General features: G+C 36.4%; 1 protein-coding gene across 3 annotated transcripts in view; it reads right to left on the bottom strand.

The window, feature by feature from the left end:
• LOC109830572 overlaps positions 79-14,733 on the bottom strand; it is a 20,462-nt gene continuing 5,807 nt past the window's right edge. For 2 of the 3 annotated variants that reach the window (XM_020397874.1, XM_020397875.1), the window contains 5 exons: positions 11,028-11,085; positions 10,595-10,688; positions 7,481-7,565; positions 7,339-7,404; positions 79-341 (listed from right to left, as the gene is read on the bottom strand). In XM_020397874.1, coding sequence (XP_020253463.1) covers positions 243-341; positions 7,339-7,404; positions 7,481-7,565; positions 10,595-10,688; positions 11,028-11,085 — 402 coding nt within the window. In that variant the 3' untranslated portion in view covers positions 79-242. Of the gene's footprint in view, positions 342-3,505; positions 3,873-7,338; positions 7,405-7,480; positions 7,566-10,594; positions 10,689-11,027; positions 11,086-14,733 lie in introns of those variants that run through there. The other variant, XM_020397873.1, reaches the window with a different exon arrangement.

Here is a 14,733-nt window from a genome sequence, read left to right as displayed (position 1 = left end):
GTCTATCTGCGACGGTACAGGAGCTCTATCTGCAATTAACCCCTTTATCTTTGCGACAATAAAGTGAACCAGAGGCCATGACTCAATGAAGTATCTAGATCCCGAATTTTAAATATAAGCAATGTGACAACATCCACAGAATTTACATGGTTTTATCATCTGAACTGATACTCTAGGAAATAATGCATAGGCTAGTGAGTAGATGAAGCTTAAGAGGAAGCACAAGATGGATGCATTCATTTTCAAGGTGCAGATCTTCGCCAAACAATATCTTGGATTTGATCCACGGTCAGGAATGCAGGGCTGTTATCAAAGTTAGCCTTCTCCATCTGTCTGTGAAGCTGCATGATAACAGTTTTAGATAAATAATCAGCCACGCAAACCCAATCGGTTGACAAACTAACCGCATGCATAAGCATGCAGAAATTTGCAAACGTCTCCTAAAATTCTCAGTCTTTTTATACGGATATACTGAGGAAACATAGCACAACTTATGATACAAAATACAACTGACAACATCAAATATTGAAGGTTCACACCAAACTGCAGCAGCTGAGTTCCATTTCAACTTTTGGCTCTGAGCTCATCCGTAGACTTCTGAATGCTAGTGGTGCTAATATTTAGATCCACTTTAAAGTATCATTTGTCATAATATTAGAAAGTATAAACACAGCACTCCCAAGAAACTCCCTTCCCTCCCATGTTTTATTTTCATATAAATTTTGTATTACAGAAAAATTATTTTACAGAAGGAAGCCACAGCCTATATAGGCGAAATATCCTACCTATAACTTAGAAAGAAAAATCTGGAAATTCAGTTGCCTATTTTTACCCTCTGATACAGCCTAGATTCTTTCCTTCTATCTTGTGTCATTGTAAGCAATAAATATATAAAAAAATACATTTCAGTTATGGTAAAAATCTTGCGCCATAAATTATGGAACAGCTGGCCTGAGCTGTTCATTTCACACTCCCCCTCAAGTTGGCATGTAAAGATCCAACATGCCCAACTTGCTCAATACATCATAAAACGCAGTACTAGACACTCCTTTGGTCAAAATGTCGGCAAGCTGTCCTTCTGACCTCACGAAGGGCAATGAGATGACCTTCTCATCTAGGTTCTGCCGCATGTAGTGTCTGTCTACTTCCACATGCTTTGTTCGATCGTGTTGAACTGGATTCGAGGAAATTTCAATGGCCGCTTTATTGTCACAAAACAATCTCATCTCCCCCTTTCGTTCAAACCCAAGTTCTTCCAACAATTTCTTGATCCAAATTAATTCTTGTAAACCAATCCGGATCCCTCTGAATTCAGATTCTGCACTTGACAGGGCCACGACATTCTGCTTTTTGCTCCTCCAGGTTACTAAATTACCTCCAACAAAGGTGAAGTATCCTGATGTTAACTTCCTATCAGTTATATTTCCAGCCCAATCTGCATCTGTATACCCTTCAACCTCAAGATGTCCATTTTTTTTTAAATAAATCCCTCTTCCTGGAGCACCCTTAAGATATCTCAAAATGCGATAAACAGCATCCATATGGTCCTCACTTGGGGCATGCATAAATTGGCTAACCACATTTACTGCATAAGCTATGTCTGGTCGTGTGTGAGACAAGTAAATTAATCTACCTACAAGTCTTTGGTATCTCTCTTTATTTGTAGGTACTTGGTCTGGAAGAATTCCTAACTTGTGGTTTTGCATGATCGGGGTATCAACTGGTTTGCTGTCAAGCATTCCAGTTTCGGCCAATAGATCCAACACATACTTTCTCTGTGACAAAGAAATACCTTCCTTTGATCTTGCTACTTCTATTCCAAGAAAGTACTTCAATCCGTCAAGATCTTTCATTTCGAACTCCTTGGATAATCTCTTTTCCAACTGTTCAATCCCCTCTTGATCATCTCCTGTTATTATCATATCATCTACATAGATAATCAAAATGGTTATTTTTCCATGAGTTCTTTTAAAAAACAACGTATGATCAGAGTCACTTTGTATGTAACCATAGGCTTTCATTGCCTTACAAAACCTCCCAAACCACACTCTAGGAGATTGTTTCAAACCATACAACGACTTATCTAATTTGCACACTACATCCTTAGAACCCGGACATTCATAACCAGGAGGAATATCCATATATATTTCCTCTTCCAATTCACCATGTAGAAAGGCATTTTTTACATCAAACTGGTGTAACGGCCAATCTAGGTTAGCTGCTAATGACAACAACACCCTTACAGTATTTAATTTTGCAACTGGCGAAAAAGTATCTTGAAAATCAATACCATATGTTTGGGTAAACCCTTTAGCAACTAACCTAGCTTTATACCTTTCTACTAAACCGGTTGAACCATATTTAATAGTAAAAACCCACTTACATCCTACTGTCTTCTTTCCTTGAGGTCTCTCTACCAGTGTCCAGGTTTTATTTTGTTCAAGTGCATCCATCTCCTCCTTCATGGCTTGTACCCATTTCTGATATTTCAATGCTTCTTCAACTCGTTGACAACCCGCCGGTTTGGATCACGTTTGTAAGTGCGCAACTGTTGGTGTTCAATACCAGAGGCCTCAACTTCCTTTTCTTGTAAACCAGGTTCGAACTCCCCATTATTTAGGCCCAGCTTACTCTCATATGGACCAAGAGATGGAGGAAGTGAATTATCTTGTGGACATACAGATGATGGGCCGATTTGGTCATGTTGGGGCATATTACTAGCTTCCAGGCTAGTGTGGTCAAGGGCAAAATTAAGGTCAGATTCGGTCTGGTCCGAAGGATACATTTCAAAAGAGTTAGATTCTTCTCCTACAGAGATCAGATCCCATAGTTGCTTCTCTTCACTAATCTCCCCCTGAGAAGTAACTTGGGAATTTTGGAAAAAATATTCCATCTCAAGAAATGTTACATCCATTGTAACAATTATCTTTTTAGAAATAGGATTAAAGCAACGATAACCTTTCTGATTTATAACATATCCCAAAAAAACACACCGCTCTGCACAAGGTTCTAATTAGATCTCTGAACTTTAGGAATATGAATGTAAGCCACACACCCAAAAATTCTAGGTGGAAGGTTGAGAATAGATGGTATATGGACATAAGATGACAATTTTTGAAGTGAGGTTTCAAAATTCAGTACCACAGATGGCATGCGATTTATTAAATAGACAGCTGTAGTAACCGCATACTCCCAAAATTTTTGTGGAACATTACTCTCAATTAGTAAGGATCTAACAGTTTCTAGGACGTGTCGGTTTTTTCGTTCTGCTACCCCATTCTGTTGTGGAGTTCCCGCGCACGAAGTTTCATGTATAATGCCCTCATTTTGAAAGAAACTCTTTAGAATTTTATTCACAAATTCTCCACCATTGTCGCTTCTAAAGTATCTAATATTTTTATCAAATTGAGTTTTCACCATATTATAGAAAATCTTAAATATATTTGATACTTCATCCTTTGTTTTGAGAAGATATAACCATGTCATCCTTGTACAGTCATCCACAAACAGTACAAACCATCGATTTCCATTTGAAGAGTTTACTGGGTATGGACCCCAACATCAGAATGTATTAAAGCAAATGGAATTGTACTTTTATTTGGACTTCTAGGAAAGGATACACGGTGACTCTTTGCTCTAATGCAAGTTTCACAATTCAAATCCTCATTCTCACAACCAGAAAAAAGACTAGGATAAAGTTTCTTAAGATACCCGAAAGAAGGATGACCTAATCGTCTATGCCACATCCATACCCGATTTCTCGAGTTAGCTTTCAAACTTGTAGAGTAATGAGTCCTTCCTGTAGCCATGTCATCCAAATGATACAATCCTCGTTTAGAACCACGCCCAATAATCTCCTTCGTCCGGATATCCTGAAACAAGCAAAAACGAGGAAACATGAGAACACAACAATTCATCTCTTCACAAATTTGTCCGACAGAAAGCAGTTTTGTAGATAGTGAAGGAACCAGCAGTGTGTTTGAAAGAGTCATAGATGAAGAAATTTGAACATCTCCAACACTCATTACTGGGTAAGATACCCCATTAGCATTTAAAATATCGCTTCTTCGTGCCTTGTATTCATTCACAAAATCAGACCTCGTAAAAGTCATATGGTCAGTTGCTCCAGAATCTATTATCCAATTATAAGATTCTTTTATATTTGAATGAGGATGTGAAATACAGACTTTACCTTCATTCTGTTTACCATACTTTACTGCTGGCACAAGAGAGAAACCATTGGAGTGTGCTACAGACGCTGAACCCACTGCTTCACCTTGGGCCGAACCACCTCTTGACCCGATTGGGTCTTCTACTGTTCCTGTAGGTGTGCTTGCAACAGGGCCGGTTCCAGCTTTATTTGCCTCCCCCTGTTTTCCTTTTTTTTTACCCTTATACCAATCAGGAAACCCGATTATTTTATAACATTTCTCCTTGGTATGATTTGTTTTGCCACAATTAGAACAATAGAGGGAATTATTTGGTCGAGTAGAAGAACCAGGTTTTTGCATGTTCAATTTCTGGTTTTGTGTAAGAAGTACCACCAGGTTTTGTAACTCGTCACCCTTTAACATAACAGTTTGATGGTTGTCTTCTCTACGAACCAATGCAAATGTCTGTTCTATGGTTGGGAATGGTTGGACTTGGAGAACATTAGCCCGGATATGGTCTAAGCGATCATCTAGGCCATCTAGAAAAGTCAATACTCGGTCTTCTTGCAAAAGTCTATTATATGTTTCGATATCTATTGGGTTGGTCATAGGATTAGGTCTACGACAATCTAATTCTTTCCAAAGTCCTTGTAACTGAGTGTAATAAACCTCAATAGATCCACCCGATTGTTTGACCCGATTAACCTTTTTTTTTAATTCAAGCAATTGTGTCAAATCGTTCCCATCAAAGTAAGTGGTACGAACTGCATCCCAGACCTCTTTTGCAGTTGAGAAAGGAAGAAAGTTACCTATCAGAGAGGAATCCATAGAGTTAATTATGTAATCCTTGACGAGTTGATCTTCCATGTTCCACTTTGGATTCGTATTACCCGAAGGTTGAGAGGAAGTGCCATCAATATAACCGAGCTTGCCCTTGCTCGATAACTTCATCTTCAACATCTGTGACCATATGTTGAAATTCTTGCCATCTAGCTTGACTGTCATTGCAGATATGACCCCATCTTGCGTTGGTTTTTGTTGCAGCAGTTGAGAAAGCGTAGCAGTCAAACTCTCAAGAAGAAGAGTCGGATCAGGTTTATTCTCAGGCTGATTTTCCTCCATCTAGGACAGGTAAATTTCAAACCAGAAGGAAGAGAGAAAGGAAGAAAAAAATATCCCTAAGTCACACAGCAACAGGAAACCTTAAGTCGCAGGAATAGCAACAAGGTTAATAGAACTGCGGACAACACAAATTCACTGTTTTCAGCAAAGTAAAGGAGAACAATAAGAGGAGATAGGAATACAAGTTAGACCCACTAGTCCACCTTCGGCATAGCCATCAGCAAACTAGAGAATCGAACCTTCGCTCTGATACCATGTCATAATATTAGAAAGTATAAACACAGCACTCCCAAGAAACTCCCTTCCCTCCCATGTTTTATTTTCATATAAATTTTGTATTACAGAAAAATTATTTTACAGAAGGAAGCCACAGCCTATATAGGCGAAATATCCTACCTATAACTTAGAAAGAAAAATCTGGAAATTTAGTTGCCTATTTTTACCCTCTGATACAGCCTAGATTCTTTCCTTCTATCTTGTGTCATTGTAAGCAATAAATATATAAAAAATACATTTCAGTTATGGTAAAAATCTTGCGCCATAAATTATGGAACAGCTGGCCTGAGTTGTTCATTTCACATCATTTCATATTACAAATAAAGTCATCCGTAATTTTGATGTTGAGGCAATAATTGATGTCTTTTGGAAGAAATCTAATTATGCAAAAGCAGGACAATTGAACCGAAAGAGTATTTTCGGACAAATTATAAGATGTAAATTTGGATGATCATATCTTTTGAGTTTTGACTTACTCCGCAAAATCTTAATTATTATATGTTTTTTGAAAGCTCAGGAAGTTCTCTAGACAAAAAATAATAATTTGTGGTTCCAGATAATATTTGTGTTCAAAGACATTAGTCTTCAGGTTCAACTGCGCAGTAAAATTCTGGTTTATTTTAGTTTCTAGTTATTTTAGAAAGTCTCTTTATTCTAATAGTCTCTTTATTTTAGGAAGTCTAATTATTTTAGAAAACGTTATTTTAATACTTTTGCTTTGTTTTACACCCTATATAAGGGGAACAAATTTGTAAACTCTTTAAGATTGGTTATTATTAATTTCAAAAAAAATTTGTTCCTAGGGTTATTAGGGTTTGTGCCGTTTTGTTTGTACGAGAACGAGTAGTTCTCTCTTTTAATTACACTTCCGCTACATCAATTGATGAGGAAGATCTGATGATGGATGATGTGCGCAACGAACCATTGCCTAAGAAAACCAACCACAAGTTTTAGATGAAGAAGATTGTTGATTTAACTGAGTTTCACCCAATCAGGCCGCTTTAACTTCAGCCAAGCTAGAGGACGAGTTTTGTTCAGGGAGGGGAGAATGAGGGAGGGGAGAATGATGCTTAGGCAATAATTGATGTCTTTTGGAAGAAATCTGATCATACGAAAGCGGGACGATTGAAGCAAAAGAGTATTTTCAGACAGATTCTAAAATGCAATCTAAATGATCATATCTTTTGACTCGCTCCATAGAATATTTATTATTATATATTTTTAGAAAAGCTTAGAAAGTGGTCTATACATAAAATTAATTCGTAGTTCCAAATAATATTCGTGTTCAAAGATATTAGTACTCAGGCTCAACTGTGTTGGAAAATTCGGGTTTACTTTAATTTCTAGTTATTTTAGGATATCTCTTTATTCTAGTAGTCTTTTTTTATTTTAAGAAGTCTAAGTATTTTACGAAAGGTTACTTTAGTACTTACACCCTATATAAGGGGAACAAATTTGTGAACTCTTAAGATTGGTTATTATTAATTTCAAAAGTTTTCTATTCCTAGGATTTTAAAGGTTTGTGCCAATATGCTCGTATAAGAACGAGTAGTTATCTCTTTTGATTACGTTTTCGCTACATCAAATCTATTATATCTATCACTAGCATTATCTTTCGAAAGAGATGCAAGTTTGAATAACTAATCGCTTGGCACAGAGACTTCGAACCTACAGCCTTCATATTATAAAAACACTTGCCTACGAGCTAAGCCTAGTAGTTGTAACTGCTGCGATAATAGAAACAACAAAAATTTATATAGCTCAATCAAAAGAGATAAATTGGACTTACACTTTCAAGAACTGCAGATTGGTCATCTGGGTGAAACTTCCGGATATACTTCAGCATTTCCAATTGCTGCAAAAAAAATATAATTTTCAGTTTTCAGTCTAAATGTTAATTAGGAAATGAACAGGATAGTTACAACATCCACCTGCTCTTGCATTTTTTGCTGATTGTCCATCTTCTCCGCAAACTCGTTAGCCTCGAGCTCAGCTTCATCAATGGCCATTTCCTCCCTGCCAGTTGCAGGAATTTCAAAAAAACAAAGCACAGTATGCTACTTAATTTAACTGAACCTGAAAAATAGACCAAAGATCCAACGATAACAATAACTATAATAACAACAACAAAGCCTCGGCTTCATGAATCCTATTATTCCATTCAATTCTATTATGGATATACTTTAGATCTACCTCTAGTCCTTTTTGGCATATCAATTATAATCTTATAGTTTATCCTAAGTGGTATATTTAGTGGCCTCCTTACCTAAGCATCTCAATCAATTCTCTCTCATTTTTTATCCTCAATAAGAGCAAACTCTAACCTCCTGTGAATGTACCCCCTTATCCTCTCTCTTAATGCGAAAACAGATTAAAGATAGAATATGATATACTTTCCCCGCAAAATGACCTAACAAGAGTATGAGAAAAGTACAGAAAGATGAAAATTCAAGCTGCATATTTTTGCTGGAAAATTCTCTTGCTTTTTATGTATTTTAAGCTCAAAAAACTAAATATGCCTGAAAATACTATAGCTAAATATGCCTGAAAATACTATGTTTCTGGTCCCTTAATTTCTTATTTTAGGATATGATAAGGTTTGTGATGGTGTTGCACGATGATTAGGTTGGGCCAGCTTTGACCTGACTCAAATATAGCTCACAAACCTGACCCAATTAGGAATTGGGCTAGGTTCTCTGACACATATCTGACGAATAACCTTATTATCAGCAGGTCAAGTCTGAATTTTCAATACCTGACTTCAAAGAAAAACAATGCATATCTGCCTAAGGAAATAATCAACCTCGACAAGTAGAGCAAAGATGTGACTGTTCTGAACATGAGGTCCAAAATTTGCATTTTGTCCAAAGAGAGAATCAAGCTCAACCACAGAGCACAATTGCGAATGCTCTGTCCATGAAATTCAAGTGGTTCTTGTGCAACTATAACAAAAATTACCAGACATTCATTTTTCTTTCCTGGAAAAACACAGAGGAATAGGAGTCTAACCAGTGACCTGACAGCACAAACTGGTTGTACTAGCCAAGAAACCTGTAGGGCATAAATGCAAAATAACTATTTTACATATCCTATTAACTGGCTTGTGCAGGTCAAAACTAGTGAAGTCATCTGATCCTTTACACACCTAATCAATAATCAGGATAGAACGTCTGACCTGATTTTGAACAGTGTCAACCAGGTATTATCAAAACCAAGAAATTTTGTTCTTGGTTTGGGTCAATCCAACAGGTTGGATCAGGATTACCAGCCTTAGGCTCTAACGCTGAGTTGGATTATTGCATTGCTCTTCCAGGGATATATCCTGGGCAAATTACCAAATCAAAAATGTTGCAGGAATAATACAATAGAAACATTTTCATCATGCAACTGGTAAGTCCTGTCCCGTTCTCTTCTGGGTGTCCTTCACAGCTGTTATTTGTCTCATTCTCATGTTATGTATATAGTTTTCTACACAGCTTATCTCATTTTTATATATCTATAAAAGTAAAATGTAGTTAGTACAATGCATATATGTTAGAGACATAGGGGAGGAAACTAATTATGGTGATTTATCATCACTACCATAGAGCTTAAATCTTTTTGATGAATTTTAAAAGAATTATTATGCGTGAAATATCGAGTAAAACATTTTATACAAGGTAATGAAATGGGTTCTCCTAATCAGGAAAAAAAGACGGTTTGTTATAATTAAAAATTGCTTCAATTGTGAATTCAAAGAAAACTGTCTTTCATTGTGTTTTTCTTTTTAACCTAGATTGATCTATTTTTTTCATAAAAAATCAAGGATTTATTGGTCTTTCTCATTATTTTTAAGCATGGATGATTGTTTTGTCATTTTGTTATTTTTTCTCATTTATTAAACTTGAGATTGGACCAAAAAAAAAGTTTCAATTTAATTAGCTAAAACCATTACTTTAATGGTGACATGTAAAGAGCTCCATATGATACCCTGGAATTAAGGTTACAACCTTAGACATGAAGCAAGAGTTGTAGTACATAATAATCAACAATAAGAACATTGAAAAGCATTATATCTTTATTAACCTCATCCATATTGAACATGTTAATAGGAAAATGAAGAAAGAAAATGAAAAAATATGCAAAGAAATTCTACAAAGCTAACTTATAACATCTAAAATGGTGGACGAACTAGAAGATGATTTGTCTGTCAAATTTGTATGTAAATGGTTCAAAAAGGATTAAAAAATCATAAAGAAATTCTATGAAGCTAACTTATGACATATGGAAAGATAGATAAACTAGACGATAATGAACAAAAAAAATGAAAACAAATGCAATGAAATTTTACAAAGCTAACTGATGACATCTGAAAAGATGGATGGACTAGAAGATAATCTATCTGTCAAATCTGCATGTAAATCGTTCAAAAAGGGGAAACCCCCTTGGATCTCAATTCGAAAACTAGTGAGTATTGAGGATTTTGTCTTTTTTTTTAATTTATTAGAAGCATACGCACACCAACTGAACATAGTTAAAGGAGATCACAAATTTGAGATCTGCTCATGAGCAATGGTAAACAAGAGAATTGTAACAAGAAAAAGTATGGGCACACTACTGCTACCAAGTTATGCAAGGATAAGTATTTGTGCAGCTCCTTCTCCCTTGAGTTAGCATTATTTCCTTGGAGGTTTTCTTCTTATTTAATTGAATTGCTACAAACTGACACAAAATCACAACACATTAGGCAAGGATCAATATTCGTGTTGCTCTTTTCCTTGAAAAATGGGCATTGTTTCCTCTTTCAGGTTTTCTTCTCACTTAATTAGATTGCTACAAACTGACACAAAATTCAACCCGTTCTGTTATACTATGAAGTTATTTTAGTTTCAAGTTTTACCCTCTAATAGCTACACATTAACCATTTTGTGACATACGTGGACATATCCTAATATGAACGGACACTGGAACGAATATGGATATGAATGCGAATATTTGTTTGTGATAAAAAAAAACAAATATGGCTATAATCAATGTAGTATAGAACAACCCATAATGATACTTACTTTGCAACAAATCTATAAAACTGGATCATTAAGTCTCTATCGTTCTCATATACTGAATTCACCTTTCCCAAGCAAGCAATCCCAAATCTTGGATCTACAAGAAATTAATGGAGTGCTAAATTGATGTGAGGATCAATAAATTTATCACATATATAACAAGAGTGCTGCCACTTGACAATGTTTGAAGCAAATTAAGACATGTTTCAAGAAAAGTACATATCTGATTTTCAAATATTAGAGCTTGAATTAGAAAAGTATTTTACAGGCAAGAATTATCTATCAATCTATTCAGAATGGTAGGCTACTTTTTTTTGTATATTCCAATAATTTAGCTAATATCTGAACAGAGAACAATTAAGTATTGGGTAAATGAAAGAACATGAATATCTCTTATGTACTGGTAAACTATAAACAGCATGCAACATTCACCCACCAATTCCCATTTCCAGGAGAATCTCCTCCTGGAGGGTCGTGGTTACAGCAACTGCCTCCTGCAGAAAAAATAATCATGTAAGTGATTCATATTGTTTCTATCTTCTGGATGTCCCCCAGTGGCCTATGCTAAAATTTGCAAGCAAAGTTTTATAATGCATTCATATTTTACTTGTAATTAATGTAAGCTCATGTTATATAAACTGCGGGAAAATAATGTACAACTTCATTAGCAAATTAACTGAGTGTCGCATAATTATCCTCTTTGACTTCTTTTCTATGGAAGTGCGAATACTTGAAAACCAAGCTGCACCTCTTTGCTAAGGCCCTTCTCAAAATACCAAAAGAAAGGCTCTTCGAGACCCAAAATAAATGCTCCACCATTGTCTCAGTTTGATCGTAATTAGACCACTGAATGCGGCTTTGAACTATTACCTCATAAATATCAAAGTCGTCATCATCATTGTGTAAGAGACCTAGAAGAACTCATTCCTAAATGCTAGTTGTTAGAGGCAGGTATTAACAATAGAAGTGGATAGGAGTAAATCTCACATTTCTCGTCTATATTGTGTTCATTTACAATGGCTTTATATAGAATACAAAAGGTGCAGGAGCCAGGAGGTTCAGGTTGTTTCTAAGAGATAGAAACGATAACAAGGAGATCAAATCAAAGAAAATTAATAGATAGAAAAAAACAAAAACGTCTATCTATAAATCATAACAAAGGATAAGCTTATGTTATGATCTCAACACTCCCCCTCAAGCACGAGAGTGAAGCGCACGAACGAGTTTGCTGGTTAAAGAATGAACTTGGTTTCGTCCTAGTTTGAAGATGTCAGCTAATTGTAAATGACTGGGTATGTAGGATGTTCTTAGGAATCCATCTTGAATGTTATCCCAAATGAGATGGCAGTCAATCTCAATATGTTTTGTGCGTTCATGAAATACCGGATTGGAAGCGATACAAAGAGCATCTTGATTGTCACAATACAAGATGACAATATTGAATGAAACATGAAGATCACAAAGCAAATAAATGAGCCAAATAAGCTCACATGTAGCGCAGGCCATTGCTCTGTATTTCAGCAGAGGAGCGGGATACAATTTGTTGTTTATTGGATTTCCATGAGATTGGGCTTGAACAAAGGAAAGTGCAATAACCTGTGCTTGATCGCCGTGAAGTAAGGCAAGAGGCCCAATCAGAGTCACAGTATGCATGAAGGGAGAGAGAACTGTGACCACAAAGAAGCATGCCACTTCCTGGAGATGATTTGATGTAACAGAGAACCCAAAGTGTGGCTTGCCAATGAGGATCATCAGGCTTACTCATACATTGTCTGAGGAGGTTGATAGCATAAACAATTGACAGGTCTAGTGATTGTGAGGTAGAGGAGACGACAAATTAAGAGTGCTAAGACCTTGATGTGAAATTTGGAGTGTAAAAAATGCTTGAGAAGAGAAATTGATCATTGATCGTCACCAGTAATTATAATGTCATCGATGTAAACAAGGACCATTGTCACCAAGGTACCCCTTTGAGAAGTGAACAAAGAATAGTCTGTCTTGGACTGAATAAAACCAAGCTTGAGGAGAGCGGAAGAGAACTTAGAGAACCAACTCCAAGAGGCCCTATTTGAGACCATAGAGGGATTTGTTCAAACGATATACTCTCATCTAACCCTGCTTAGGGAAACCAGGTAGGATTTTCATGTAGACCTCCTATTTGAATTCGTGATGCAAAAAAGCATTATTAATGTCTAATTGATACAACAGCCAAGAACGAACTACTACAACTAGAAGGAGACACCACACAGTGACAAGCTTTGCTACGAAGCAAAAGTTTCATTGAAGTGGAGACCTTGAACTTTTGTGTAGCTTTTAGCAACGAGTCTTCCTTTGTAGCGCTCATTTGCAACCAATGGGAATTTTGTAAACTCATTGAAGTGGAGACCTTCAGAACGATTTTTAATTTTATAAACTCATTTGCTGCAACCAATGGGAATTTTGTGAGCTGGTAGTGATGCCAACGTCCATGTGTTATTTAGTTCTAGTGCTTTGATCTCGGCGACCATGGCCTCCTTCCATTTTGGATTCTTGTTAGCTACTGTAAAGGATGTGGGTTATGTTTCACAAGAAATGCTAGCAAGAAAGGCTTTGTGAATCGATGTAAAACGATTATAGGAAAGCACATGGGATAATGGAAATAATGTACCTGATGAAACCAAACTCTTGGAGAATGATGAATTGGCAGGTTGAACATGTGCACAATAGTACTTGGATAAATATTTGGGAGCATGTTTTGCGCGTATGGAACATCTAACCTCAGTTGGAGGGATTACAGGTAGTGGAGTGGGATTAGGGGCAACTGGTATTGTTTTAAATATCCCCGACATGGACCGATAATATATTGCCTGATATATTCTTTTATAGGACTTGTCACAACCAATATGATCTCTAAATGTCCTTTACTGCTTTTTGGCTGCTTTGGGTGATATATCCCTGATATAGCCAGCATATCAACCGATATATTGCCCGATATATCCTTTTATATAGCATGTCGCAAAACAATATACAGCATTTGACAATTTTTGGGCATCATGATTTTCCCATTATATCAAATAGCATTTTGGCCTAAAAAATAGATGAAATATTGTACTGTTGATTTGTATTTTTATTTATTTTACAAGATTGATTAGTGATCCTAAACATATATTATTTATATTTTGCATGCTTAGATTTCATTAAGAATGTTGAGATTACATTTTAATGCATTATACTATATATGCAAATATCTGTTATGGCATTCTAATATTTACCACATATCATTGATATTTTCCCGATATTTACAACCCGATATGAATTTTGTCCATCTGATATTTCCCCAATATCCAATATTTAAAACATTGGCAACCAATGATGGAGGATAGGGCAATTCTATTGATGGTTGTGGTGTGACTTTTGTATTTTGTGGTGGTGACGACATAGGATGAAGTGGAGGTGAACTTGTATCCTGTATGGGTAATGGCAATACAAGAGATGTTGTTGAAGGTAGAGATGCATCATCAAAGGAGAAAAGAAAAATATTCTCACGAAACATAACGTCCCCACTTGTGAAACATGTATCAGTGGCAAGATCAAGAAGGCGATGTGCTTTCTGGACTGCAGAGTAACCAAGAAAGACACAATGATTTGCATGAGGACCAAATTTGTCATGATGAAGATGAACTGGAGCGACATAACTAGTGTTTTAAACATCGGATGATATATCGGATCGAGGGGTCTAGCGATATGAGTCGGGCTTATTTGCGTCGTATATCGGTTTTCTAGAACAAATCGGAGATGTCGGGGAAAAATCGGGCATATCGGCTGATTTTTCACCTTTGAAAAATCGGCCGATATCCCTTGATTTTGGTTTAAAGCATTTTTTTGATTTATTGGGTTTGGATTTTCACAAAACCCAAACCCATTTGACCGCTGCTAACTGTTTGAGGGACTTTATACGAAGCCGATGAAAGATGAAAGAAAACGAGTCCATAAAAGAAAAACAACAAAAAGCTAGGGCTACAGGACCGCCTTCTCCTCTCTGTCTTGAGGCATCTTCAGCCGCCTTCGACCGCCTACAAAGTTTGACATTCTAGCTCTTCGACCGCTTTCGACCGCATCTTCAGTCGTCTTCGACCGCATCTTCAGCCGCCTTCGAAGTTCAA

This window comes from Asparagus officinalis, chromosome 2 (assembly GCF_001876935.1).
Source record: "Asparagus officinalis chromosome 2, Aspof.V1, whole genome shotgun sequence".
Lineage (NCBI taxonomy): Eukaryota > Viridiplantae > Streptophyta > Magnoliopsida > Asparagales > Asparagaceae > Asparagus > Asparagus officinalis.
Note: the sequence above shows the minus strand (reverse complement) of the source record. Positions and strands in the feature narration are given on the sequence as shown.